The sequence below is a fragment of the Adiantum capillus-veneris genome, chromosome 27 (genome assembly GCF_014529385.1).
Source record: "Adiantum capillus-veneris isolate H3 chromosome 27, ASM1452938v2, whole genome shotgun sequence".
Taxonomy (NCBI): domain Eukaryota; kingdom Viridiplantae; phylum Streptophyta; class Polypodiopsida; order Polypodiales; family Pteridaceae; genus Adiantum; species Adiantum capillus-veneris.
Genome location: NC_140957.1, coordinates 31,426,422 through 31,454,420, shown reverse-complemented (window position 1 = coordinate 31,454,420; position 27,999 = coordinate 31,426,422). Strand labels below are relative to the sequence as shown.

Below are 27,999 nucleotides of genomic sequence, written 5' to 3'. Positions count from 1 at the left end.
TCTGCTTCGCGTCCTTCATCAATCGGATGTGATTGATGAGAGATAGTGTCTTATTGAGGACAATAAATGATCGAATTCGAGCATTGGCATGCTCCCGCAAGATCCCTTGGCTTTAGCAAGTTGTTGGTAACAAAGCCTCGAGGCTTGTAAGAGTCGAAGACCGTCGACGGTCGCTTTCCAAATGGCATACTTGTTGCCATTCAATTGTTGATCCGTGGGAAAGGTAGGAAGGGTAGGTATCTTGATTGGTTTATCACCTACGCCGGAGTAGAACTAGGATCAATCTCCCCACTCCTCATTGACAAAGGCTCCATCATTAACTTCCTCAAGTTACTTCTTTATCATGGACCGAGTTACACCGTCACCTCTCTCCATATCATCAGAGAGTCTGGACATGTGACAAGGCTAGGTCGAGGTAGATGAAGGGAAACCTTCAAATATGCCCATCTGTCCACTACAACTAAGATCAACTCCAAACGAGTGACAAACAACAAACCGTCTCTTTTTGTTGTGAAATTTTAGCACCAAAAACTCGCAGAGATTATCAATGCGCCTCGAGAGCTCGTTGTGTCTGATTATTTGATAGTATGTCAAAGGTGCAACGGAAAAGGGTGAATCAAGTGGTGATCTCGTCCGTAGCAAACCTGCTCTCAGAACCGGGCAGCAATCAGATCTCGAATCTATCCGGACATGTCTCCTCAGAGTCGACCTCCTACAGAGTACCATCCATCGAACAGACAACCTGCAATAGGGCTTGATGTCACAAAGTGATGATGTGGCATGGCCTAAAGGACAGAAGGGGGTCTAAACCTCAACAAAAGAGACAGAAGAAGTTTACCAACTTAGAGGACATCTATGTTGGCGTAGAGCCTCGAAAACCTGTGATAGATGGTGTTTGTGCTCTGTCTCACTCTTGGAGAATACAATGATGTCGTTGAAAAAGGTGTTCACAAATGACAGGTACTCTTTAAAAATCCTGTCCATCATCCTATTGAACGTTGCAAGAGCATTAGTGAGACCAAAAGGCATCACCAAATACTCATACAATCCAAAGGACATCCTAAAGACGGTCTTGTATACATCTCTAGGAGCGATCCTGATTTGATGATAGCCACTTTTCAGGTCGATTTGGCTAAAGCATGTAGAACCCTATAACCTAGGAAGTATCTGCTAGGTCCGCCTCCTCCATCCACTTCACATCCAATGCCTGATAGTTCTTGAATTTCACCAAGAACAGCCGAATCACTTTACCTTTCATCTTTCTTTCCTTGTGTGCCAAAATCTGTTATGGAACGAATATCTCCTCGCTTTCTTCCACTTTGGGTTGCTCATCAGGCTCCCCATCAACTGGCACATCACCTTTAAAAGGTTTCAAGAGACTCACATGGAATGCATTGTGAATCTTCCAAGTACCGGGCAGCTCGACTCGAAAGGAGACATCATTTATCTTTTCTTTAATCTGGAAAGGACCATAACACCTCATGCTAAGTTTGGAAAAAGCCGCTCCTTTCCTTTTCGTTTCCTTAGGCGTGCCTTCTCAAAACATAAGAGCACCCAATCGTCTTCCTTTAATTTCAAATCTCGTCGATGTCCATCTGCTACATTCTTAAGTCGTTCTTGAGATTTCTCTAAAGCCTCCCGGACCTTGGCAAAAGCAGTGTCCCAAGTCCCTCGTGTCCTGGTCGGCTCCAAATTTCAAAATTCTTGTCTTTAGTGCTAAAAAAGGGTGGAACCTTCGGAGCACCTTCAATTATCTCAAATGGCGCCTTCCCCGTCGAAGAGTAAACCGTGTTGTTGTAGGCAAATTCCACCGAAGGCAAAAAAAATTCCCATTGAGTCTTTTGATCAGAGATGTAAGACTTCAATAAATCCAGAACAACTAAATTTACTGCAAAGCTTTCCTAGGACACCTGTTAAGTACATAAGTAGCACACATAATAGCCTCAAGCCAAAACGAATCTGATAAAGCTTGACTTTTGACCATACATCGTGCCATTTCCATAAGAAACCTGTTTTTCCTCTCAATAACACCATTTTGTTGAGGTGTATACGGCCCTATACATTTGTGTTTCATCCCACGACTAGCTAGAAATGCATTGAATTCATGAAACATATACTCCTCCCCTCGATCGGAACACAGGCTGCCCAAAGTACATTTCGAGACATTTTCAACCATAGCCAAAAATTGTTTGAAGCATATAAATACTTCGGACTTCGCTTTACAGAAATACCCACGCACACCTGGAGTAATCATCAATGAAGTAAAGTGAATTGCCGAAGGATGGAGTTTGCATGGGCCCACAAACATCACCATGCAGAAGCTGCAACCTGCATGTGACCCTAATTGAACCATCTTTTGGAAACTTCGAACGCTGCATCTTACCCAATACAGTCTTCACAAACATGTTAGACAGGTGCTTCAAGAGGCGGCAAGAAGCAACCATATCAGATTTCTACAAACGCAACAAATTCGCAAAATTCAAATAATCAAAACGTGCATGCCAAAGTTTTGCATCTAAAATAGCCTTAGAATCCACAACTACATTTGTAAAATTCTGCCCACACTTTTCATACAAAGTGAGCTTATACAGCCCACGACATAAAATACCAAATGCAACAATTTCATCACCGAAACTGAGATCACGTACTGTACATCTGTCATCCACAAATTTGACTACAAGACCAAGTCTAGCAAGTGCAGATACAGACAAAAGATTCTTCTTGATCCCACGTACATAAAGTGCACCAACAGGTGTGAAAGAACTACCATTTGCAGTAATAAGCACAATCTTTCCAACTCCCTAAACCGAATAAGAGACATTGTTGGCACAAGTAACTAAATTTCCATGAGGGACAGGTCAAGAGAGGTGAACAAATCACGATGTGAGGTAATGTGCTTTGTAGCACCACTGTCAAAATACCACACATGTGAATCTGCAACAACTGACATGCATGCATCATGAACAGCAAGATTATAAGTGCACTCTGCACTAAAAGCCCATTCTGCATCAACATTTGCATCACAATCTCCTTTCACAAGACTCAACAATAGCTTCATTTGTGGTGTAACTAGCATTAGTAGTGGAACCAACCTCTTTCTTCTTAGCCTCTTTTGCCTTCAACTTGGGACACTGCTTGATCAAGTAATCATTAGCTTTACAATAATGACAACGCATCTTCTTTTTGTCCTTATCACCAGAATTTGCAAACGAATTGCTACCAACAGAAGCATTAGGAACATGTGTTTTTCCACTCGCAGAAGAACCATAAGTGGTTGCATTGTTGTTACCACCTTTTCTTTGAGCAGCAATAAAAGCCTGTTCAACTGCACGCTACCTAGTCCTATTTTTTCTGGAAAGTGAAATGTAACAGCAATGTGCACAATGCATCAAACTTGACAACTTCAAGATTTCCTTGGGTCATAACTCTCGAAGAACTAGCAAAAGTCTAGTAAGAATCTGGCAAGGCATCAAGAACAATCTGCACAAGGGAACTGTCTGAAATGACTTCACTTGCAGAAATAAGTTGCTCATTGATATCCTTGACATCAGCAAGGAAAGTGCTCATATCATCTTCCTCATGCATAATCTTCGACTCCACTCTTTACGCAGCAATGCAATTATTGTCTCATTGCGACTTGACCAACCACAATATCCCAAGCCTATTTTGTAGATTTTGTTGACGAATATGGGGAGTAATAGTGCGCTTCACAGACAACGCAATCAATGCATGAGCATGTGCATCTTTTACATCCCAACGAGCTCTAACAACAACAATCCTTGCAGCAAGACCTGCAACGCCCTCAACATCGCCTGTATCCTCAGAACCAGGACGTACATCAATGTCCTGCACAATGTTGCAAACGCCCTTCAACACACGAACATGTTGCATAAGCCCACATAGGGTAATTGTCCCCATCCAATCTGTCCTCAGCAGCAAACATCTTTAACACATTTGTGTTGTTGTCAGCCATGGTATATGATAGACCTGATGTGAAAACTTCCCGAAAAGAGGAGAAGGAAAGCGAGAACAATATGTGCTATATAGCACAAACCGTGGAAGACCGTAAGGGACCTATTATACAGAAAACGACACTAACAGAATTTCTGCACAAATGACGAAATAGCTTGCGCAGTACTGCCTGTAGTGGAGACGAACGCTCGCCAATGCTCACTGAAATTGGAGAAAGTGAGCAGACGTGTGCTGAAGCTGCTGGCGACTATGCCCTGGAGGACGCAACTTGCTCCGATACCAATTGTTGGAATTAGGGTTGCAGCAAAACACACACAGCTTGGAGAAGACAAAGGAAGCTCAAGGTACACAACAGAGAGTGTATTACTTAGTTTGCAATGGAAAAATAGATAGCCCTAGAATGATGGGCGTATATACAATGCACCGGGGAAAAAACCTCCTAGTGAGGGGAAAAATGCCCCGGCGGTCCTAAATGTGCTCACACACATCACTACCACATGTATATATGGTAACAAGAAAAAGCTACAATCAGCCATAACCAACAGCCAAAGAATCCCAGATCTCAGCCAGATAGGTCTACAAATTTCAAAATGCAAGATCTGATAGGGCCAGCCAGCTTTTGCCTCGTGTGAATCCCCTTTAGCCTCCTTTGCAACCCAGTCACCATGTACTATGCAATAGCCATATGCTTTCTCCACCTAGGATGATGATCCTTTGGCTGATGTAACACAACATGATGTACCTCTTGATGTCAAATCATATGCCTATATAAGAGGCTACTACTATGCACACACTTTTCGAGTTAATAAAAGCTTTCCTCTCTTTGTCATTATGAATGCTACTCGCGTGTCCTCCCTAATACAAACAATGGGTATCAGAGCCCTAGGGCGACTACCATTTCGTAATCACTGCTAGATCCTAATTAGTATCTTTCACTACCCTCTCTCTCATTAGCTCTATTTTTATAAGCCTCTCACATACTAATTCTCTTGCCTAACTACTCAAGTTTGTAAGCTATGTTCTTTGTTTTATGCCTTGAGCCACTCTTCTCAATTTGAGTTAAATTAAGCAATAGATTAATTGTGTGCATGGTCATTGATTAAGCACTTAAATTTTTCCAATTTCTCTCTACTTTGCATCAATAAATTGCTTGCAAAAACATTTGCCATTGCAAGCCCTAATTACTGTGTGTGCATTGCATTTCTCAAGTTGCGATCGAGTTAAAGTGTGTTCTAATTGGACATCATTAGCTCATTTGATTGGGTCCCTGATTATCCTACTTATTGTATAAATTTCCCCATATTTACTTTCTTCCCCTTGTCATCTTGCACTGTATTCAATTTTGTGTGTGTGTGTGTGTGTGTGTACATAGGATAATCAAAAGCCTTCGTTTGATTAGACCGACCTTCATTAACCCTCGTTCAATATTGCTCGATCTGTACGTGTGTGAGAGAGTCTATGGCAAATAAGATTTAATCAAAGCTTTATTGAGATTGCCATGTTGCCCTGTTTTGTAATTCAAACTTGAAAACCTGAATATCAATCGCTATCGTAGATGACCAGCAAACTATTTGTCACTCTTCTGCACAATTAATGAACAGTGATGCACAATGCATTGTTATGCTGCTAAAATTGCAAAATGCCCACATAAAATACAGTAAACATTGACCATAATGAAAGGCAAACTATGCTTACACTGCCAAGGCCAGCACTTGTTCTTTTCAACCCCTCAGCCAAAAAACCCTGCATTATTTAGGAGAGTTACTGAAGCTTAAAACTAAAAATCAGCTTGATAACATAATATGTAAAAGCCAACAGTTGACACCCAGAAAGCAGTTGACCAGAAATGTTGCTTAGCACCCTTTTTCCAAACAGAAAAATTAGGAATCTCCACAATAGCCTTGTGGTTTCATGTGGTGTAGCTTTAGTCGGTACTCCTGCCCAAAACTCTCCTAAGGATGTCTGTTGCACTCGTTCATACTATCTCATCGCACTGCATTAGCTCATGTGAGTTCGAACAGGTCATGGTCATACTCATTAAGCCAGGTTGGCAAGTGGGATAACAATACAATGCTTCAGAATGATCGCTGAGCAGCCAACCTAACCAAAGTCAATATAAGATAATTGAGTTTTCCCTGTTCCCCCTTACATAGAGTCCAAAGGAAAAGTAATATGCTATGATAAAGTAAAGAAAAACAACTAGACACGAACAAGTTAGAGACAATGCAGAGTGTCTAAAAAAGTATTACCCCAAGGTAAGCAACTTGAGACACATGGGGCTAATGATCTCTCCTATTTTTTATGAATCTTATGACACTGACATGGTTATCTATTGCACTTAATGGCAAGACACAAAGATAAACTTACATTACTTTGATTACATAAATAATAATAGACCTGTAAGTAATTGCTTTGTTTGACACATAGCAAAAGCCTGGAACTACAGGAAATTTCTAGACGAGTCCCCAATATTTAATTTGTAAGTGAACCTTCAAGAAAAGGACCTTTAAGACGACAAATATCTACAAATTGTCATAAACATTGAAAATAAAAGCCTACCAATAATCCAAGAGCTCTTATTCAAGAGACTTTACGAAAATCTATTCGACCAAGCATAAGAGGCAAGAAAGTATCAAGCATTTACCTTGATTTCTATGTTTTCTAATTCTTGTGTATAGGCCCTTGTTTTTAGGTTGTCCTCCATCATCATTCCAGATGCACCCACCATCATGCCTATGTTTGCTTTTCATGTGCATAGGCCCTTCGGGCCGGCCAACAATTGTTGCACGGCATTTACATTGTACGCCTCCTCTACCTTATTTTCCATTATTTATTTATGTTCTAACATGACTTTATAATGTGAGGTGTTCTTGGTATGACAAATCAACCTCGCCATTCCATGCCTAAAAATCAAGACCACGGGCCTCATCTTGCACTCGTCCAAACTACATTCACACTTCAAGCTTATCAAAAACCTACAAGTTGAGAGACTAGAGCACTTGAAGAGATCTCCATCTCTTCACCCTTCCGCTCTGACCCTTTTACCCAAACATATGCATGCATTTGGTTGCCAGGCTATATGTTAGTCCCTCGCCCGATCCATCTTGCACACTTGACATGTCACATGACGCAAGCGATAGTTACACATAACCGAGCGTAGAGAGTGAACATCAGGCTCGCCTCCCAACCATAGAGCCAATATTGGTTCAGGGAGCCTGTGGCCAACAAGCTAGCCTATTAGTCCCTTGCCAGATCCAATCCTGCACACATGACATGGCACAAGCCAAGCCAAGGGCCAAGAGTCCAAGTGTGGTGATCACACAAGATGTCTCAGAAATGAGGCTCATGTCCTATTTAAAGGACTTCATAACCAAAGGGTCATGTTCACACTGGCTAGACATAATTGCACGCGCCCATCCTGATGTCTCGGAGCACTCATCTTGAGCACATTTCGTGTAAGGTGCAACGGAAGTGAATGTTGAACTTTGCTCAAGATGAGTGCTCCGAACTGTGCTCAAGGTTCCTTTTACTTACGGAAGGGAGAGCCTTCCGTTCCTTTAATGATAAGTGCAAGTGATCACAAACAAAGTGGATAAACACTGTGAATGAAGGTGCTGAGAATGAGAGATAGAGAGAGAAGAATACGACACCAGACAAGCTGTCAAACCCTCCTCCAAGGGCCCCTCTCTCGATGGCGAGAGAGGTCTATGCTATTGATTGCACAAATCTGGTACAAGATGCTGATGCAAGTTCGTGAGGCTATGATGCAATGTGGATCTAAGTTTGGAGACGACAGCGACGACGAGAGCGGCCACGATGTATGGCTGAAATTGCTATTTGCTGGCTGTTTCTCTAACTGTTGGAATTGCTGAATCTGTTGCTGTCTATGTTGCTGAAACGTTGATCTTCATGTTGTGCAAAAACGCTGATTGGCTGGCTGAAAAACGCTGTTTTGCTGGCTGAAAAACGCTGGTGGCTGGCTTGGAAAAACGCTAACCTGCTGGCTTTGAATCACTGATTGGCTTGCTTGAAAACGTTGATAGTCCAGGGCTGAAGACGCCAACGTTAAGGCTGAAAACGCCAAGGTTTCTGGGAGGGTTCTTGCTTGAGAAGCTTTCCAGAGGACCTGCTGCACTCGGTGCCTGTGCTCTCCTTCCTCTTCTACCAGATTCCACTAGCGCTAGGTTTTCTTTTATATTTGCTTGGCTCAATTGCACTACCCAGTTCCCAACAAAAGTCACTTAAAATAATAAGTGAAAAATGGCTAAATTAGGGAAAATAGGTTCTGTGCACTGGAAAATGCTCCTGATGGATTCTAATGATAATGCTGAAGATCATGTTGTGTGCAACAAAAGAATATGCATCTACTCTAAGTGCCTGGGCATGCATGATCTGCGAATAGACTCACAAAAGTGCCAGAACACTTCCTAAGCTAGGCTAACTAAACCCTTGTCATGAAGTAGCTTGTCCACATGCACATAGGGTTAGATGTGCACGTGACATCCCCTCCTTTTTAAAATGAGGTACTCGTACCGAGCTGCATGGCTTCCTTGTGGTCTGCCAACAACTCTGGGAAATCTGTGAAAAACTCTTCGTCTACCCACACTGCTTCGTAGGTTCCTCGATCTTTGAACTTCAAAAAGTACTGTCTCACTTGCTTCTTTGAACAATGTCGAAACCCGATGCAACAACACTTGCTCCGGCTCCATGACTTCTGCTTCATCAATGATCTCCAGTTCTTCTTCTTCGGAAATGTCCTTCGGAGGTGTGCCCTAAAACACTTTCAACCAAGAAACATGGAAAACGTTGTGCATTGACCATAAGTTAGGCAATTGTAATTTCATCGAAACCTCATTTATCTTTTTAAGGATAGGAAAAGGACCATACATTCGAAAAGACAACTTTGGACACTTCTTTCCAACTTACTTAAGACGCTTCATGATTCTTAAATACACCCAATCTCCTTCCTTGATCGAAACATCCTGATGATGCTTATTAGCCTGCCGTGAATAAGATTCCTGAGCCTTGCTTAGCCGAAGCTTCACACTCTCAGAAATCTCATCCAATGATTGACTTTCAGCATTGGCATCAGGCATTTGACTGACCGAGCAAGTCAAAAGTGACTGGAACGAACGGCCAAAAGCTGCCTCATACGGAGTTCGACCAATGGCAGAGGAATAAGAGTCATTCAAATAACCTTGAACCAATGGGAGATAGAGCTCTCAATGAGACTGTTGATCATGCACATATGACTTTAAAACATCAAAAGCCAACTGATTGTAAATCTCTGTCTAACCATCTGATTGTGGATGAAAAGCTGATGAAAAATTCAACTTAGTGCCAAAATTTTCAAAGAGTACGCGCCAAAAATTGAACGTGAACTTAACATCCTGATCGAAAACAATCAATTTTGGCAAACCACAGAGGGGGTACAAATGCTTTATGAACAACCGTGCCACATCTTGTGCGGTGATTGTGACCTTACAAGGATCAACCTACAAAACTTGTTGAAACGATCAACAATTGTCAAACATTGAGTGTTCCTTGAATGCAAACTAGGTGGAAGGGTAGTCACAAAATCCATGGAAATATCTTGAAAAGGTCCATCAGGAATAGGCAACAGAAGCAAGAGGCCTTGCTGCTTACCTTGAGGCGCTTTTACCTTTTGACATATAGTACACTGTGTGACATAACGAAACACATCTTTTCGCATTTTAGGCGAATAAAAGAATCTTTCTATTTTTTCCAAAGTGGTGTTCATTCCTCTGTGCCCACCCGTGAGAGAATCATGTGCATCATGCATGGTTGGCCTGAGAGAGAGCAACACACATAGATGTTGACGAAAATACAACAATCCATTACGAATGAGATAGTTGCTTGGCCCTTGGGAAGCAAGAGCCTGCAACCATTGCTTACCAAACTCGGAATCCGCATACTGGTTCTTCATGTTGTCGAAAGACACACCCTGAATAGAAACTGTGGAAAGTGTATTTTCGACAAGAAAAATTCACTCTTTTTGGCATTGATAACTACTTTGTGATCACGCAACGCCTGAAAGACCTGTAGCACATGGTGTCAATGTTCTGCCTCATCCTTGGAGAAGATTATAATGTCATCAAAGAAAGTGCCGACAAAAGATCGATACTCTCGAAAAATCCTATCCATCATTCGGTTGAAAGTTGTTGGAGCATTGGTAAGGCCAAACGGCATCACCAAAAATTCATAGAAACTAAAACTTGTACGAAAGGCTGTCATGTAGACATCGCCCGCAGCCATTTTGATCTGATGATATCCGCTTTTCAAATCAATCCTACTGAAACAAGAGGATCCCTGAAGTCGGTCAAAAGTATCATCGATCCTTGGAATCGAAAATCTATTCTTGATAGTGCTTTTATTGCGAGCTCTGTGATCAATGCACATTCTCCAAGATACGTTTTTCTTTAATACCACACAATACCGGAGAGCAGTAGGGTGAAGTACTCGACTGGATAAGACCCTTTTCAGGAGGGACTTTCACTTGGTTCATGATCTCTTCATTCTGGGCTCGGCTAACTCGGTAAGGTGGCCGGTTCGGTGATGTGCTTCCAGGAATCAGATCAATAGTGTGATCCTCAGGACGAGATAGGGGTAACTCGCCTGGCAGGCCTTCAGAGAAACAGCCAGCATGTTTGTGGAGAAAATCTTGGCGTTCTTTGTCAAGTTAAGACATGTTGATTCTCTGTTCATCATTCAACTCTTTCAAATAGTTTGAGTAAACAAAGAGACTCGATTTCATTTATTTGGAAATGGCCGAAGCCATTACAATAGGGATGGACTCGCCCTTCAATTTTACATATCGACCATGACGTTGTTCTTATGGTACCAAGGGACTCCTAGGAGGACATCATGTTGGGGTATAGGCCAAGTGGCCATGGGAAACCACCCTTACTTACTTTTTTTCCTAATAAATATAGGGAGAGAAAGTGAGAGAGTTGACCACTCTCTCACTTTCCTCTCCACTAACCCACTGTGATGTGCTTCATCCCCTTCCCCCTTCTCCTTCCCTCTCTTGTACACTCCTTCCCTCTCATGCCCACTCCATAGCGCCCATCAATTGGTATCAGAGAATAGGCGACTCGATCCTCGGTCCCAGCTACATCTGTGTGTGCAGCAACTCTAAATAAGAAAGGAAAAGTTGGGACCTACAGTTTCGACTTCGACACCACTCTTGGGCATCGCGAGAGAGAGAGAGAGCAGAGCAGAGACTCCACAGTTTCTTCGACATCGGCTCTAGACTCTCCAATTTCAACACACACAGTGTGTGTGCACTTCTCGACCTTTGACATCAACTCGATCTCAGGCATTGAGAAAGAGAGAGAGAGAGCGTCGACGGCAGCTTCAAGCATCGTCTACGGCTATTCGGCTAGCCACTCCCGTCCGGCGACACAACACGACTTCGACATCGGCGATTAGAGCCGTTTCGACACCGTCTCCCGTTTAGGCACCTGCGGCGAATTTCTTGATATCTGACCCAACACCGGTTTCACGCGGACGACATTTTTCGGCGATCGACACTTGTACTTGCCACACACACAGGTGAGGTACCTCTAGCATAGAGGAGTGACCCGGCATCGGCACCGAGCGCATCAATCGCGCTGTACGGTACGGTTACGACACCTTTGGCGGCTATTCGACTAGCGCATTTCTGTCCGTCGGCAGAAATCGGCACATGGCGACACCGACACGCAAGTTACAGGTTACAGGGGGGTTTTCACCCTGTTCACACACAGATTCTCCAAATTACCAGACACAACGCTTTCACAGACAATTTGGCAATCATTTCGACAGCAGATTCTCTGCGGACAGATGCGTTCACAAATGCATTTTGCTTTTGCTGTGAGCACACCTAGTGCTACCTGAGCTCTTTTGAGAGCACATATCCTCGCAGGGATCACTTTTACTGCATGCAGCAGTTCTTAGCGTCAGTTTGAGCGCGGTTTACTCATGTACGTTGAGTTGCGAACATTGCTCACTATACTACGTGTGGAGCCATTTTTGGCTATTTTGACAGTTTTTCTCGGCCGTTTCTGAGACTCGGACCGAAAGAGCCCTTTCTGAGACTATGGCTAGTCCGTTTGTGTTTGCATTAGCCTTTGAAGGCTCGATAGCGTGAGGTTTTCTTTGAGCTTGGGTGTGCTCGAATGTCAAGACACCTTCGGTGATACAGGTAGTTGGAGTTTCCCTTTACGGTACCCTCGCCATAGGATATGTATCTGGAAGGTTTTTTGTGCTCTTGACGCCGAGTTGGCTGCCACACAACAATGGTTTTGTGCAGTCAATGCCCAGTTAGTGAAGTTGACACATTTATGCATATTTTGAGTTGAGTTTTGACCCATCGTACAAAGGAGACTGCCCAAATTTCTACAGCTTCTCACCATAGTTTGACACCTCTCAAACCCTCTTGTCAGCAATTGTTTCTTCTTCAGGAAAATGGAAGAATTTCATTCGCGAGTTCAATGGCAGCAACTTCACCATGTGGAAAGAGTGTCTGAAAGATGTTTCGACAAACAAAGGCCTGATGACTATACGCAAGCTCGGAGGGAGCTTTTGAATGCGAGAGCCATGGCTACGATACGTCTACATCTAGCCGAGTCAATGTTCTTCACTATCATAGGGAAGACAACAACCAAGGAACTTTGGGATAGCTTATGTTCAGCATGGGAGAGCAAAAGTGCATCCAACAAAGTTTTTCTCATGAAAAAGCTTATGAAGCTCAACATAAAAGAAGGTAGCACAGTTTCTGGTCACTTAAATGAGGTCAACTCCTTGTTCAGTCAGTTGACATCTCAAGGCTTTAAGGAGTTTGACGACAAACTCAAGTCTATATTCTTGTTATGCTCTCTACCCAGTTCATGGGACATCTTTTGCACAGCCATTAGCAATTCGGCTCTGAATGGAAAGTTAGTATTCAATGTTGTCACAGATACGTTGCTCACTGAAGAAATTCGACGTAAATCTCTCGAAGGTGCTAGTCATGGAGATGCATATATAGTTGGTAGTTCAACGAAGGCAAGAGGCCGTGACAGGAACAAATACAAAAGCAAAAGTAGAGAGCGAAATCCTCGTAGTCCTAGCAGACACACGAACTCAAGTAGAGACCGTAGTACCAGAAATGTCGAGTCTTACTATTGCCACAAAAAGGGCCATTACAAAAAGGATTGTCGCAGTTTCCTAAGAGATTAGAAAAACATACAAAAGGATAATTCTAGCAAAGGCAAAAGTACCATGCTGGGCTTGGTTGCTATCCAAGACATGGAACTTGTCCAAATTGACGAGAACACAGCATTTCTTCACGGGGATCTAGATGAAGATGTCTACATGAAACAACCAGAGGGTTTCGTATGTGAAAGCCAAAAGCCAACTAGGCCAGAATTGGTAGGTAGACTTAAAAAGGCACTCTATGGCCTCAAGCAAGGTTCAAGGCAATGGTATCAAAAATTCGACAAATTCATGCAGTCTCAGGGTTACATAAGAAGTCAAGAGGATCATTGCTTATACACAAAGAGCTTGAACGATGGTTATTTAATCACCTTGATCTTGTATGTAGATTATATGCTGATGGCAGGCAAATCAATTGATGAGATCAATCAGTTGAAAAAGATGCTAAACACTTAGTTCTTCATGAAAGATTTGGGAAATGCGAATCACTTTCTTGGTATGCAAATCAAGAGAGACACCCAACATGGAATTCTTGAATTATCTCAAGAAAGGTACAAAGTCTTGCAGCGTTTTAGTATGGAGGGGGGGTAGTCATTGAGTACCTCAATGTAAGCATACTCCAAACTTAGCAAGGAAGATTCTTCCAACACAATGGCTGAGAAAGAGGAAATTGCCATATACTTCAGCAGTTGGCAGTTTGATGTACGCTATGGTAGCCTGAAGACCAAACATTGCACATACAGTGGGAGTGGTTAGTAAATACATGGCAAACCCTGACAAGAAGCATTGGGAAGCAGTGAAGAAAATCCTCAGATACTTGAAGGGTACAACTAGCAAGTGTTTATGCGTCGGAAACAACGATGCATCTATTGTAGGTTACACGGATGCGGATTATGAGGGTTGTGTGGATCGTAAAATATCCACAGTTGGCTATGTGTTCATGTTTGTTGGAGCAGCTATCTCTTGGACATTTTTTGTTTTCGGAGTGGAGTACGGCACGCCGGGCCGCTCCCCTCATACACCAAAAAAGTATACAAGAAGAACGACCAGGACTATGCACCCAGAAACCGAAGGCAGACGCTTTTGTCACTAGTTTCCTCTGGACTACGAGAGTCCAGAATTATCTACACTCTAGATCGTGTCTCCAAGACTGCACGTCTTCATCTACCACTAAGGCAAAATCTGTTGCTACGTCTGACGCAAGCAAGAAGCCATATAGTTAGCTCGTCTAATGGGAGATTTGGACATTCACAAGGTTCCAGTACTGCATTGTGATAGTCAGAGTGCCATTGCTTTGGCAAAGAATTCGGTGTTTCACTCAAATTCGAAACACATAGAGGTCAGATACCATGTCATACGAGATGCATTGGCTGGCAAGCGCATCGAGCTTGTCAAGGTTCACACTGACGACAACCCCGCACATGCTCTCACGAAGAGCCTAGCCTCGGAGCGATTTACAAATTGCATAGAACTTATGAGTATAGGATGAAGCCTAGGGGATGCTTCATCAACTTTGTATAGACTAACTATATTGATGCCACTATTGGCCACCATGACCTTCAAGTGGAAGGTTGTTGGGATGTAGGCCTGGTGGCCATGGGAAACCACCCTTACTTTTTTCCCTAATCAATATAGAAAGAAGAAATTGAGAGAGTTGACCACTCTCTCGCTTTCCTCTCCACTAACCCACTCTGTTGTGCTTCATCCCCTTCCCCCTTCTCCTTCCCTGTCTTATATACTCCTTCTCTCTCCAGCATACTCCGTAACGCCCATCGCGTGACACCCTTCCAAAGGCATGATATAAAAGTCCTCCTCGTGCCCTAAATACCCCAAAGACAGGCGTAGTAGCTGTATCTCGTCTGGGCGCCGCTAGAACTGCCTCTGCTGGAAGTCCCATCCTCTCGGGTGTAATCTAGAGCCACGCCGCCAATTCAGTTGAAATGAAGTTGCCCTTGGCTCCTCCATCAAAAAAGATAAGGGCTTCTTGATCGTCACTTTGCCCCAAGCTCGGCAAAGTTCTCTACTTTCATCTATCTGGCTTGGATCAGTACCCATGCAATCTGGTACCAGTCATGCTTTCATCTTGCCTTTTCTGTCAATTCCTCTGCTGCTCTAGAACTCTCTTGCCCGACTTCACTCTGTGCTTGTTGTGCCTTTTTTGGGCACTTTGCAAAGATGTGCCCTTGTTCCCCGCAACCAAAACCCTTCCCCTCTTTGAGATAGTTAGCCTTTCTCGAAGAGTCAGTCGGGGTCGTGTATCCTTCTTTTCATGGGAACTCTTTTTCTTTCTACTTTCATTGTTGGAGGTCTGTCTGGTCCTTTGAGTCAAGATCTCATTCACCACGGGGTAAGTCAAATTCCCCGAATGTATCGAGAAACCCCGTTTTGCATGACCCATTAATTCTTGAATAGAATCCGACTTTTGTTCAAGGTAGTAATCTCGAATCTCTGTAGGGAGTCCGCAGTAAAACCGCTCAATCTGATCCTTAAAAATGACCTTCTTAAATGAAGAGGTCGGTAGAAAAGAGTTCCAAAACCTCTCGCAATAAGCGTCCAAAGAATCTCCCTTGGTCATCCCAAGATGGTTCCAAGCGAGGTTCTTACATCCATTCGTACTCCCAAGTCAACCAAGAAGGAATAAAGAGCCGTTTGAATTTCAACCACTTGACTGGAGCTTCTTTCCTCAGAAGAAGACTGGACCACCATGTTCGAGCATTTCTTTTGGGAAAAGATGCAACCCTCCTAATCTTGGAGTGCTCTGAGTAGTGCCCTCTATGTCAAATTGTTGGATCAAAAGGCCAAAGCCCTCAGAGCATCTCGATCTAGAAAAGGATTCAACTTTTATCGATTGTCCACCTTCTTTAAATTCCATTGTTTCTTGCTCGTCTTCGAGGAAGTCACATTGGTTGGCTCTATAGAAGTACTTGTTCTTCGCATAAAACATGTGGTCATCGGAGTCCGAACTATCAGAGGATGACTACTCCGTAGAGCTATCAGAAACTGGTCAGAATCCGAGTTTCTTTGCCTTTTTCTTGCTCAAAGCTTCACTTTTTGCCCTTTCTATCCTCCTCACTCGAGTCGGAAGAGCTAGAAGCACTGTCAGAAGAAGAGGAAGAAGAAGAACTGGTTAGTCCTTCAAAATGCACACGCTTCTTCTGCTTTCTTGCAGATGCAAAAGAAGATTGACGGCCCAAGTAACCAAGGTAGTCAATCCCCTTCTTGCGCTTTTTCAATTGCTTTTTCGAATTATTCTGTGTCCAAAAGCTTACTAATCTCAGTCTGAACCACCTTTTGAAGTTCTTGTTCTGTAAACATCCTCAAAGAAGGAGGTTTCTTGATTGCCGGTTTGATTGGTGGTTCGGTGGCTTTCTGCCACTCAGTACACTTCAGCGATAGATTGATGAGACAAAAATTTTGCAAACTGAGGATCTTAGCAAGCTTAAGCATCTGCTTAGTGCACTCATCAACCTGTTGTCAACGTTGCATCTCTTGAGTTCATATTGTGTAGGCCGATGGTGGCCCATACTCATCTTCTGTTAATTCGTTTAAATCTTCTTCGTTGTCTCCTCCCGCCTCAGCGGTTGCTAAAGAAGTCGACTGATTCTTTTCGGAATCCATAAGTGTCGCGAGAAAAGGGATCGGTTTTCCCGGTAGAAGAGAAATTGAACGTGCTGCAATACCACTGTAACAAACTTGGACACCCCAAGTCAAGATTCTACCGTGACACAACAGAGATTCACATCAAAATACTTCACAGATCAAAAGAGATCGACACGGTCCGACGTAGTTCCGTGCCAAGAGATATTAGCCCCAAAGACTGGTGCCCCTTTCCGTATTTCTTTTTACATTAATCTTTGAGCAAAGTACTGCCGACCCGCGGGTGCTCACTCTCAGACTCTGCGTCCAGATGCAAAGTGAGTCCCCCCAGGGTCACTTATAAAGATTACAAAAGGATGCCAAAAGCAGAGCCCCAAAAGCATTAAACTCACAAGCAATTTGAGTCCTAAAAGCATTAAATTCAAAATCTGCCAGTAAAAAGCAGTAGCGCAGATTGCAAAAATCCGTACAGTGCCACGTCAAAAAAGACCAAGCAATAAACAAGCAGAAGAGGCAAACATACACGCACACACACCTCAACCACAAGCAATCATGCAGAACGCACTCACCCCAAGCACATGCACATCCACAAGCACAAGCATTGCATACAAAAGAAATAAGGTGTATCCAAGCAAGCAAGCTAAACATGGAAATGGCATTTTTGCATGTTGCCGTTCCCCGTTCCCCATTAACTATGGGCAAGTAGAGCACTTGTGGTTCTGTAAACCTTAAGCGACCACCGTAGTTAAACGTACGGTGGTTGCTTAAGGTGGGAAGCCGTTCGTCACAATGGAAAATCAATCCATTCTGGAAAATCAATTCATTCTGTCCAAGGCCCACCACATGCAGCTCTCTCTCTCTCTCTCTCTCTCTCTCTCTCTCTCTCTCTCTCTCTCTCCGTGTTTCCTCTACAACGTTTTTCTATATATAGCCTTTTTGTACGAGCTCGCCCTCCCTCCTCTCTACCTTCGCATTATTGCACATCTCACCTTTTGTGCCTTCTCTTGCCCTAGGCGACTCTCCAACTACACGTACCTTGTACATCTAGGAGATCACATCGACGGGGTTGCTCAGAGATTCCACATTTGGAGATTGTTGTTGTCCGCTATCAAATAGTTGAGATGGTGCACCTGTTGCCGCTGTTTTCAGCTGTATCCGTCCATCTTTCGTTGCCACTCCCGACATCTTCCAAAGTTTATAGTCTTCAAGAATCTTGGACATGGTGTTCATAGTTTACGAATAAATATTCTTGGACGTAGTGTGGTCTATGGTTCAAATTCCTATGAGGCAACTAGTGCTCAAGATGGCATCTTCATTTTGGTTACAAGTTGACAATTGCGAATCTGAGGTGTATCCAGTAGCAGACATACTCGTGGGGTGTCTATGGTAGCTTCTTCTTTGACTTGGTCTTCCTACATATGTCCACTATGAGCTACAGAGGGTGTTAAAGTTATGCATTTCATGTGAATTCCTAGTGCCTCCACTTACGCTTCCTGCTACTGCTACCTCCTTTGGGAATTTGCTGGGCAAGTGTCCTACCACTACAACCCTAGACACCTCAAACCCGTGCCCACACGTGTCTACCTCAAGCTTACGTTGCAAAATCAGAGCCAACAAAGAATTTACTAGAACATGTAAGAGAATGTAACTGAGCAAGTTTCACAACAGCCACATGAGCATGGAACAAATATATTCAGTTGCCGCTGACTAAGATGCGAAAAAGGAACGACATCACCATTTATGCTTCTCACCTTTCATTTATTACCTAACACTTTCTTTTAAAAAAATACCACTGGTACCCACATGACATATTGTCAAATTCTATGCAAACTAGCCAAAAAATAGATCAGTAAAACATATCCACAACAAGTTAAATGTGGACCTGAAAACAAGAGGCGTCCACAAGAGCAAAGAGGGCAATGGCAAGCCATGCTCTAAGGCCTGATGGTTGTTTCCGATTTTGAAATCTTGCAAATGCGATTAGAAGGAAACCTGATGGAATGAGCCGAGTGGCTGCAACAAAAAGTGGCCCAGCCTTTGGCAAAACCCCTTTCATTGCAACCATCGCTGTGCCCCAAAAGAAAAAAGGAGAAATGAGGACTAGATACTCCCAGGTGTCTTTAAGAATGGAGAAAGATGACAACTGCAGTTGCTGCTGCTTATCATCATCATTCACCAGAAAGGGGGTCTCAGATGATGAGTCACCGGCCAAATCTATGGCAGCTGCCTTGCTTTTCATGAATGTAGCAGCTCTTGCAGCAATTTTCGTGTTTGAACTAAGACTTCCATTGGTATCAGGAATGACACATTCAACATCTGTGCCAGTGCCAATGCATTCCATGTCTGGTCTCTGCTCCTGATCATAACTGAAGGGCATTCTGTTCGACCTTGCAGATGCAGTGCTATCTGAAGCAGAATTCTTGGGATCTGCTTCTGAGACAACACACTCTACATCGAGACCAGTTCCGATGCATTGAAGCTCCGTCTCAGAAGTCTGAGAAGTATCCTTGGAAGAAGCTCCGGTGCTGAGAGTGGCATCGGGTCGTAATGCAGCTCTTTGAAGTTCCAACTTTGAAAGCTCCTGACCACGATTATGCTTCTTTTGCATACAGGTTATGGCACCAGGGAGCTTGCAACTCCATCTTCGTCTTCTTTTGAAGCAGCGGAAGGTGAGCTCCACTGAAGAACAGCACGGGGAAGAGCAACTGGTCACGGCGAAGGCAGAAGGAGGTTGCGCTGCGGGTAGAAAGGTCGAGCTTGATGTTACGTACAACAGCCTCATCGAGCAGGTGCCGTGACTTCCCCACGTCCCGGAGACCATGCCTCCCTCCTGCAGAGAATGACCCTATGACGTAAAGGATCAAACGTGCATTTGATTTTGGGCACACAAAACTACAGACACCTAGCCTAAAAGATCGGGCAGTCCCCATTTTGACCTCACCCTTTAATCCCATTTGAACTTGCTATAGCCTAGAGGGGGCAGCGGAAGAGACGCTGGGTGCAAGCCTGCCGCCGCCCCATCTGAACGATGTTGGAGGAGGAACCTCGAAAAAGAGAGAGTTGAGAGCAGCCAGCAGCTCTTCCCGCGGGGGGGGGGCGGGGGCGGGAAGAAGATTGGCGGGCCCGGAGGAAGACTACCTAAATTGTAGCCAATCACCCTTCGCCATCCAAACTCGACGCCCTGTGCGTAGAATTGCCGTCGCTTAGTCTGAACCCAGCCTAAGTGTACGCTCCCCTTTAGTAGGTTGCACCCCACGCCAATAGTGTCACTACCCAGCATGAGTAGATGGTTTATGGTAGTTGATGTAGAGAGCATTGATTTGCAGGTTCCAGGTTCAAATTTGGATGCTTTTTGTCTCTCGATTGGCACCGTATCGTCTCTAATACGCCGGGAAGGTCATTTTGCATGGGAGATCGTGCTAACCTGGCGAAATTAAATTGGCCGCAGTTTTGGCAACGCAACGAATTGCAGCTATCTCATATCAATGCGCATCCATTGAATCTGTTTCCACATGAATCTGTGCAAGAGGCCATGAGCTTGAGGGATCGAAAGTTATCTGTTTCGCTATTGGCCCCTTTACCCTAGTGCGCGGCTGATCCCATTTGAACATGCCCGTGCCGCAAGCGAGAGTGCTACCCCTGCCTAGCGTACGTAAGCAAAACAAAGACAAACTCCCTCAACTCTGCCACGTTTGACAAAGTTTTGGTGCGACCTTGCTTTACCTAGCACACAAAGCAAGCGTTCTGTCAACTTTGCAACACTCGTCAGACGCTTCCCTCCAACTTTGCCTATGTAATCTTTACCCCCATCGCCATGGCGTGCAAAACGCCCTATATGGCACGGGCATGTTCTAATGGGATCAAAGGTGGAGGTGAAAATGGTGTGGCACATGCATTGTAGGCCATGTGATCGTGCGACCTGAATTTACAAGATCCCACGGTCCGAATTTACAAATTGCCCGCATTTACATTTGAAGCAAAAAGGCCAAAAGCTCATCCTTGAAAATCGAAAGAGAAGTGTAGTGCTACAAGAAATGGAGGGGATAAGTTGTTATCCTGCTAAGCAGCTTCTCTCCTCGTTCGTAGGAAAAGTCAAGCCAATGAGATTGGAGAGAAGGCGTAACTATTGCCACAGATTGCAAGTCTGCAACTAAAAGCAAGAGCTATGAATAAAGGTTGTGGTGATTGCATGTCGAAGAGACGAAGCTGACACTAAAATCCCAAATAGAAAGGAGGGCTAAATAAAGCACTGATAAACCAATGCCGGTAATGCTTGTAGGTGGAGGTGAAGAGGGTTGATGATAAAAAAAAGCCAATGCAAATAAAGCACTAATATAACAACGCTAGTAAGGCCCATGCTTACGTGTTGAGGAGGTGGAGGTCGAGATGGTTGATGATTAAACAAGGTGCAATCACAACATGCAAAGAAATTCAACGCTGTCCAAAGGCCAGCGCTCATAAAAAATAAAGCCGCAAGCGAATCTGTGTGACGTTCAAGAGCACGGGAAGAGGGTACAACTAGTAGGAGCACGACCAAGACCATGCTTGATTCCATCTCAGAGGAACTGAATCGTCCTTGGGAACATCCCATGCTAGAAACAAGAGAGCGACATCTCATTGGTCACAAAATTTGTTGCGTATGACATGTAGGAGTGGAAGAAGGATGCATTTGGTAAACGCTGTCCAAAGGCCAGCGCTATAAAAAATAAAGCGCAAGCGAATCTGTGTGACGTTCAAGAGCAGGGAAGAGGGTACAACTAGTAGGAGCACGACCAAGACCATGCTTGATTCCATCTCAGAGGAACTGAATCGTCCTTGGGAACATCCCATGCTAGAAACAAGAGAGCGACATCTCATTGGTCACAAAATTTGTTGCGTATGACATGTAGGAGTGGAAGAAGGATGCATTTGGTAAGGCACCCACATTTGGCCAATGGTCAAAGTTATCAGTGCAAGAGCAAAGAATTCCCACTTACAAGCTAAAAATTGAGTTGGTTAGAGCTAGATCTTATGTGTGATAGGAGAAACTAGTTTAGGGAAATAACACAAGATATGCAATATTTAGCACAAGGTACACAACAGAAGGAAAGATTGGTTGCGCCCAAGCTCGAAGAGTGGCCACAATGTGTATAGCCATGAGGATTGCTAAGGAACCTGTTGCGATTGAGTGAGACCCACAGCAGGATGGAAATTGTGGGAGACAAGATCTTTTGCAAGCCATAGTGGGAGGGAACTAGACTTCCTTCGAAAGCATAACACTTTTTTTATTGTGGTGCATTTTTTTAAGCATGTTAAGTTCTTGATGAGCTTCCTGTTGGAGATGAAGTTTCATAGAATGTAATCATTGCAAGGTATGCCTTGTGTTAACAAGGTGATCTTGTCCTAAGATAATAGGACCATACTTATAGAGCTTGTTTTGGGATTGTCAACAAAGGGACCTGGGTTATTGGAGACGTGGGTGTCAGAGGTGAAGGGCAATGTTGCCTCCTACATCCTACCTAGGGCTTAATTTTGAAGGATCATAGGCTATTATCGTGGCGGGCCATGATGCAAGGATTATGTGGGAGGTGAAACAGTAGTTGCATGGCTGGGTATCGAACGTATTGCAAGTGGGAAGCAAAATGATTTGACAGACTCTTGAATCAGTGAGTCAGTTGGGTATGTTGGTCAACATGAGGCCCGCATGAGGCTACCCTTGGTGTAGAGAGTTGTGCACATCAGCTAGATATATGGTTGTAACAATAGGAAGAAAGTGAAACCAAACATGGTGTTTTGGATATGCATGGATCAACAAAAGGAGGGCAACATGAAACCAAGGATTACATTGTTAGGGTGTGTTATGACATCCATGTATGCCATGAGTTGCTATGCATATGAGGTTGTAAATGGTAAGATAGAAGATGGAATGATAATTGATTACAAGTCAATCGATGTTATGTCTATAGAGAAAGCAATGACAATGGTTGATGCAGGATGGTGAAGTGAGGATAGTAGTTCACATGTGCAATGCATATGTAAATGAAACATCGCGAAATGTCTAAAAGTGAGGGTTGATTTGGATTTAGATTCGATGAGCTCAAGTTTGGGAGGCATAGTCAGCTATATCTATGGTAAGAAAAGAAAGGCTTTCAATTCAAAGTCACAAATTGTGGAGCTCATTCAAATAGAATATACTATAAATTCAAGTCCATATTGGCTAAACCTAACTTTGTTGAAAAGGTGGGATGCATTTTGCATACCCATAAGTGACCAGTTGTTTGAAAAATGCAAAAAAGCATAAAGAAATTTTCTTACAAAAGAAATGAACAATAGAAAACTCAAATATTCATAATGGTAATGCTCTTGACATGAGACATACAGTGGTAGACACACAATAGCAACAAGTCTCATGGCAAGTCCTATGTATGCCAGAACATTGAGTTCTACCTTTGCAACTACAAAGTCAATATCAAGAAGGGTAACTTCAAGGAGGAAAAGGAGAAAAGGGCAAAGATAAAACGGATGATGGTAAAACTTCTTATTAGGTCATTGTCATGACAACTAACATACGATCTCAATACTCAAAAAGTAGACCCGACTAGGGCATGGAGCCAATTCGTGTTTGTGATACCTAAGTAGATCACTAACTGTGTGCACTATCATCAAGGTCACCAACCGTCTGAATGGTGTAGGACCTACTAGGTCTAAACTACAATCTAGCCTTGGCAAGCAATTGACAAATCAATGAGCAAACTAGCTTAGATTGCCATCAAACTCATGGGATACATTCATCAGGTCCGGAGGCACACAAGGATACTCTCAAAAAATTGTTATTGTTTGAGCCCCAAAAAAATTATTTTTGGGCTACAAGGAACCAAATCCGTAATCAAAGGATACCAATGACAATAACAGGTCATGATGAGCTTATGCTATCAATCTCACATAAAAATTGATCATTTTCCCACCCAGACACTCACAAGATGATTCATTGGAAAATTACTTCAATCACACAAAAATCAATCCTTAGAGATATTAATGTTGGAAACATGGTTGCAAGAATACACTCTAAGATGGAGAAGATGAAGGAGAAGCTCAAGTGCACACATTATAGGAAGCTCAAAGATAAGGCTTTCCTAAACAAAGGAAAAAAAAAACACCTAGTGAGGGAAAATAGCGACCCAATAGGAGCCTAAGTGTTCACACACATCATCACCATAACATGCATGGTAACAAATCCCCCTTGGGAGTGATGCGATGAACATGACTAGACACTCATGTATAGGAGAGTGACAAACCCTATGTGATCCTACCACAAAGGGGAGTAAGCTTAAGCGGCATGCTAAGAACATGAGTGAGTATGCGTACACAAAGTTGCACCCAATTTAATGTCACACCATGTTTCCACCATCCGTTTTGACATACCTCTAGCCTTATCATTTTAAGCACTTTAGAATGTCCATTCATAGTCCCAAGGCTGCCACCTTAGTAGGACACCTTAGGACTTCCATTCATAGTTCAATCTTTAAAGAGATTCAACCACATACCACATATATTATGTGGCCTCAACTTTGTCTCCTTGGTACATACTAGCAAGGGTTGAATTGCATCTTCCACAAAAAAAAACATTTTGCATAATACAGTTTGTAGCCTTTGATTTCTCTTTTTGCATTTGTTCCTCTCGAATCATTTGTTGAAGGGTGAGGTCTCTTCAACTCCTCTGTTCAAGCTTTAGCTTGGCCTCTAGTGCTTTATCCCTCTTCTCAAGGGCTCCATAAGCTTTGTCTCTGCTAGACAAGTCTATTATTGTAAGGCTCTCCCGGATTTTCTTGAGAAGGGAGCCTTGGGCATATAATCTATCTTCTGCCATCTCCAATTGAGTATTGTTTAGACTCAATTAAATCTTCAACCTCAAATTTTCAATGGCTTGCTTGTCCAATCATGCCTCTACCTTGGCCAACTCATCTTGCTACTCATAGCAAGTATCTTGGACTGCTTCAAGCTACACAAATATTGTTGTTTCTTGTGCTTCTTGTTCATCAAAGAGGTATTGTAGGCTGTTACTGTTAGCCTTCTACTTGTTAATCTCTTCTTGAACATAAGATATCTATAAATTTTTGCTTTATAGTGTGGTCCTTTATGTTTTTTCATATCTTTTAGATTCATGTATGTTTTCTTCTTGCTATTGCACCTGTGTAGTCAATTGCTTGATCGTCAACTCTATTTAATTGTAAGCAACTCGATTAAACTTATCTATTTTCTACAAGCTCAAGCATTTACTAGGAGTATTCTTCGATTCTTTTGATGTAGATATTGTGCTTTTAGTCTTCGTTATTAGTGTAATAGTGGTGGTGTTGATAGATGGTACTACATTCTTGGCTTGATTCTACATTCTCTCATTCAATGGCCTAGTAACTTGTGTGTAGTGGAAAATAGCATGAACATAGTGAGCATTTCATTAGAATAGATTCCTAATGAGAATAACAAGAGTGCTTGGGTGGAGAGAGCAACAAAAAGCATAACAATACTTCAAAAGAGAGAGAAATTAAGCTATTGAGAACACTTGAGGGCCGGATTTACATGGAGACGGTCCCCCCCTCCAAAAGGCTTTGTATTCTGGTTTCTCCCATCAAGAGAGTGTTCCTTTAGAACTAGCTAGTGCAATGAAGATGGAAGCTTCAAGCACTAAGCAGAACACTTATAAAACACAACATCGATTCCCTCACGGTCTCAGACCCAAGACCTCACACACCTTCGAAGATGGTGAGAGCTAGCAGGGGGTGAGAGTAGATCGAGAGGAAGAAGGAGTAGTATTACGAGAAAGATGTACATAATCACTCATATTAGCATAGCGTAGCTTAGTAATTAGCATGGTAGAGGAGATGAGCATGCATTGAAGCTTGGCTCTTGGTTGGATTTGCATCACAAAGCCAAGAGTTGTTGGTGTAGGCCTCCCTTCTCACAAGCTTGGAGTAGGTAATAAGCTTTCCATAAGCTTGAAAAGGAGGGAGAGAGAGAGAGAGAGAGAGAGAGAGAGAGAGAAGAGAGAGAGAGAGAGAGAGAGAGAGAGAGAGAGAGAGAGAGTCTTCTTGCTTCACACATGAGTTAGTGTGAGTGTGTGTGGATAATGCCCTCTCTCTCTTGGTCGACCCCTCTTGCTATTTGCTCATGCTACCACCCCATTGGACCTCCTAAGGCTTAGCCAATAGGATTTGATGAGCATAAGTGATAGCCTTCTGACATGTGTCCCCCTTTTCCCTTTCGTGAGAGATTTAGGTAATTAATTAATCAAACTTAAACTCTCATTGGACCCCTTTGTCTCTTGGCCAATAGGAATCAGGCAAGCCATTGGGCTACTGAATGCTCATTGGACCCCTTGGGAGACTGTCTAATAGTCTTCTAGAGAGCTTAATTCTTATTGGCTCTTTTATTAAGTGTTTTTAAATTAATTAAACTAGATTTACTCTAGCCTAATTCTCATTGGTCCACCTCCATGGTCATCCAATAGGATTTGAGTACACCTTGGGCTAGGGAGCTGACATATGTCCCTCATTCCCTTTGTGTAAAGGGAGCTTGTGTGTGTGTGTGTGTGTGTTTCTCTCTCATCCCCTACTTGCAAGGATTGCCCCCTCCTTTGTGGGAGTTGTGAAGACTTTTTGGTACACACACAAAGCATCCAAATTCCCTAGTGTTTGACCTTTGGACACAACCTTTGAATTTTGGAACCTTAGCATTTTGGAAGTCTTAATGGACTGAACCTTAGGGTCTTTAAAGCCCATTGTTGCACCTTGCTCTTTTGCAGATGCCCCCCCTTTGGATCCCTATTGTGGCTGGTCTGCCAGCTTAACCAATATTCTAGCTTTTTCTCCCCTGGCACTTCCCCATATTAAATGATTAGTTTAACATGAGAAAATCATTTAGGAGAATTAGATATTAGTTATTATGACATTACCTCTCTCTTGAAATCATAGTCGACCTCGACTCTGGGGTAGAGAAGATAAAGCCTATTCATTAGTCCTTTTTCTAGCGGGTAGAGGATCCCTATGTTACCCTATGACATCTTTCCAGAATGGATGACTAGTCCATTTGGCGCTTGAGAGCCTAAGCTATTGCAAGCATGTCTGCACATTAGGCCTATCAATCTTCCATAGTAGAGTGACAAGCTCTACTTGGTGTTTGGGAGACGTCGTCTCCGCAAACTTGATCTAAGCATGCATACTACTTAACATTTGTGCACAATAAAGAAAAAGAGAGTCTTATAAGACAAAAACTTTGTTCATTTTTAACATTTGTATTGCTTACTCTAGGGAAGCATTGTAAGCAATGACAAGGTTTAGGTTATCCTTTAATTATATGCCTTGCATCCATCTAGCATCTTCAAAAGGATAATTCTTAAACTTAATAAGGTATCGTCGGATAGTCTTACCGCCTCTTAGTACCTCGTCTTCATGTCAGAGAATGGACTAGGGATGCAGCACCTCTTCTTGGTCCTCGATCTCCGATGGGTCTTCAAAGTTGGTTCTTGAGGTGGATCTCCTTTTTAAGGCTTTTGTAGGCTCACATGGAAAGCATTGTGTATGAGCCAATGGCTGGGAAACTTGAGTTGATAGGCCATCTCATTGATTGGCCTAAGAATCTGGAAGGGACCATAGTACCTTTTTGCTAACTTAGCATAGTACTTTTGGTGTCCCGTAGGATTCTTGCCCGTGGTGTGCCTTAATCAAGCCTTGGGAAATTTGAGTAAGACCCAATCATTTTCTTTAAAGGCTTGGGCTCTTCTGTGCTTATCAGGAGCAGCCTTTTGCCTTTGCAGTGAGATAGAGATAGCATCCTTAAACTTTTGTAAAGATTCTCGTAGGTCTCGACTATACTCATCCTGCTGCGAAGATCTTCCCGTGTACCTTAAGTAGCAGGCGACTTTTGATCTTCCCTCAATTACCTCAAAAGGTGCTTTTCCCGTGGAAGTATGTACAATGTTATTGTAGGCATACTCCACTAAGGGTAAGTACTTCTCCCATTGGGACCTTTGACCTACTTCCGTTACATAGGCTTTTAGTAGATCAAGAATTGTTAGGTTAGCTATTTCACTTTGGCCATCCGTTTGCGGGTGATAGGCCCAAGAGAAGTTTAGCCTTGTCCCTAAATTCTCAAAGAGACCCTTCCAGAAATTACTGGTCATTCTAGGATCTCTATCCGACACTATGGACATTGGCAAGCCATGGTACTTTAAGATTAGTGAGAACTTTTCTATGAAGC

At 43.1% G+C, this 27,999-nt stretch overlaps 1 protein-coding gene across 1 annotated transcript in view; it reads right to left on the bottom strand.

Annotated features, from left to right (window-relative positions):
• LOC147421731 (nodulin MtN21 /EamA-like transporter family protein) overlaps window positions 1–19,551 on the bottom strand; it is a 58,492-nt gene extending 38,941 nt beyond the window's left edge. Inside the window, exons 1-2 of the mRNA XM_086502775.1 lie at window positions 18,650–19,551; window positions 5,668–5,715 (exon numbers count right to left, since the gene is read on the bottom strand). Coding sequence (XP_086358901.1) covers window positions 5,668–5,715; window positions 18,650–19,549 — 948 coding nt within the window. The 5' untranslated portion in view covers window positions 19,550–19,551. The remainder of the gene's footprint in view (window positions 1–5,667; window positions 5,716–18,649) is intronic.
• Between the last annotated feature and the right edge of the window lie 8,448 nt (window positions 19,552–27,999).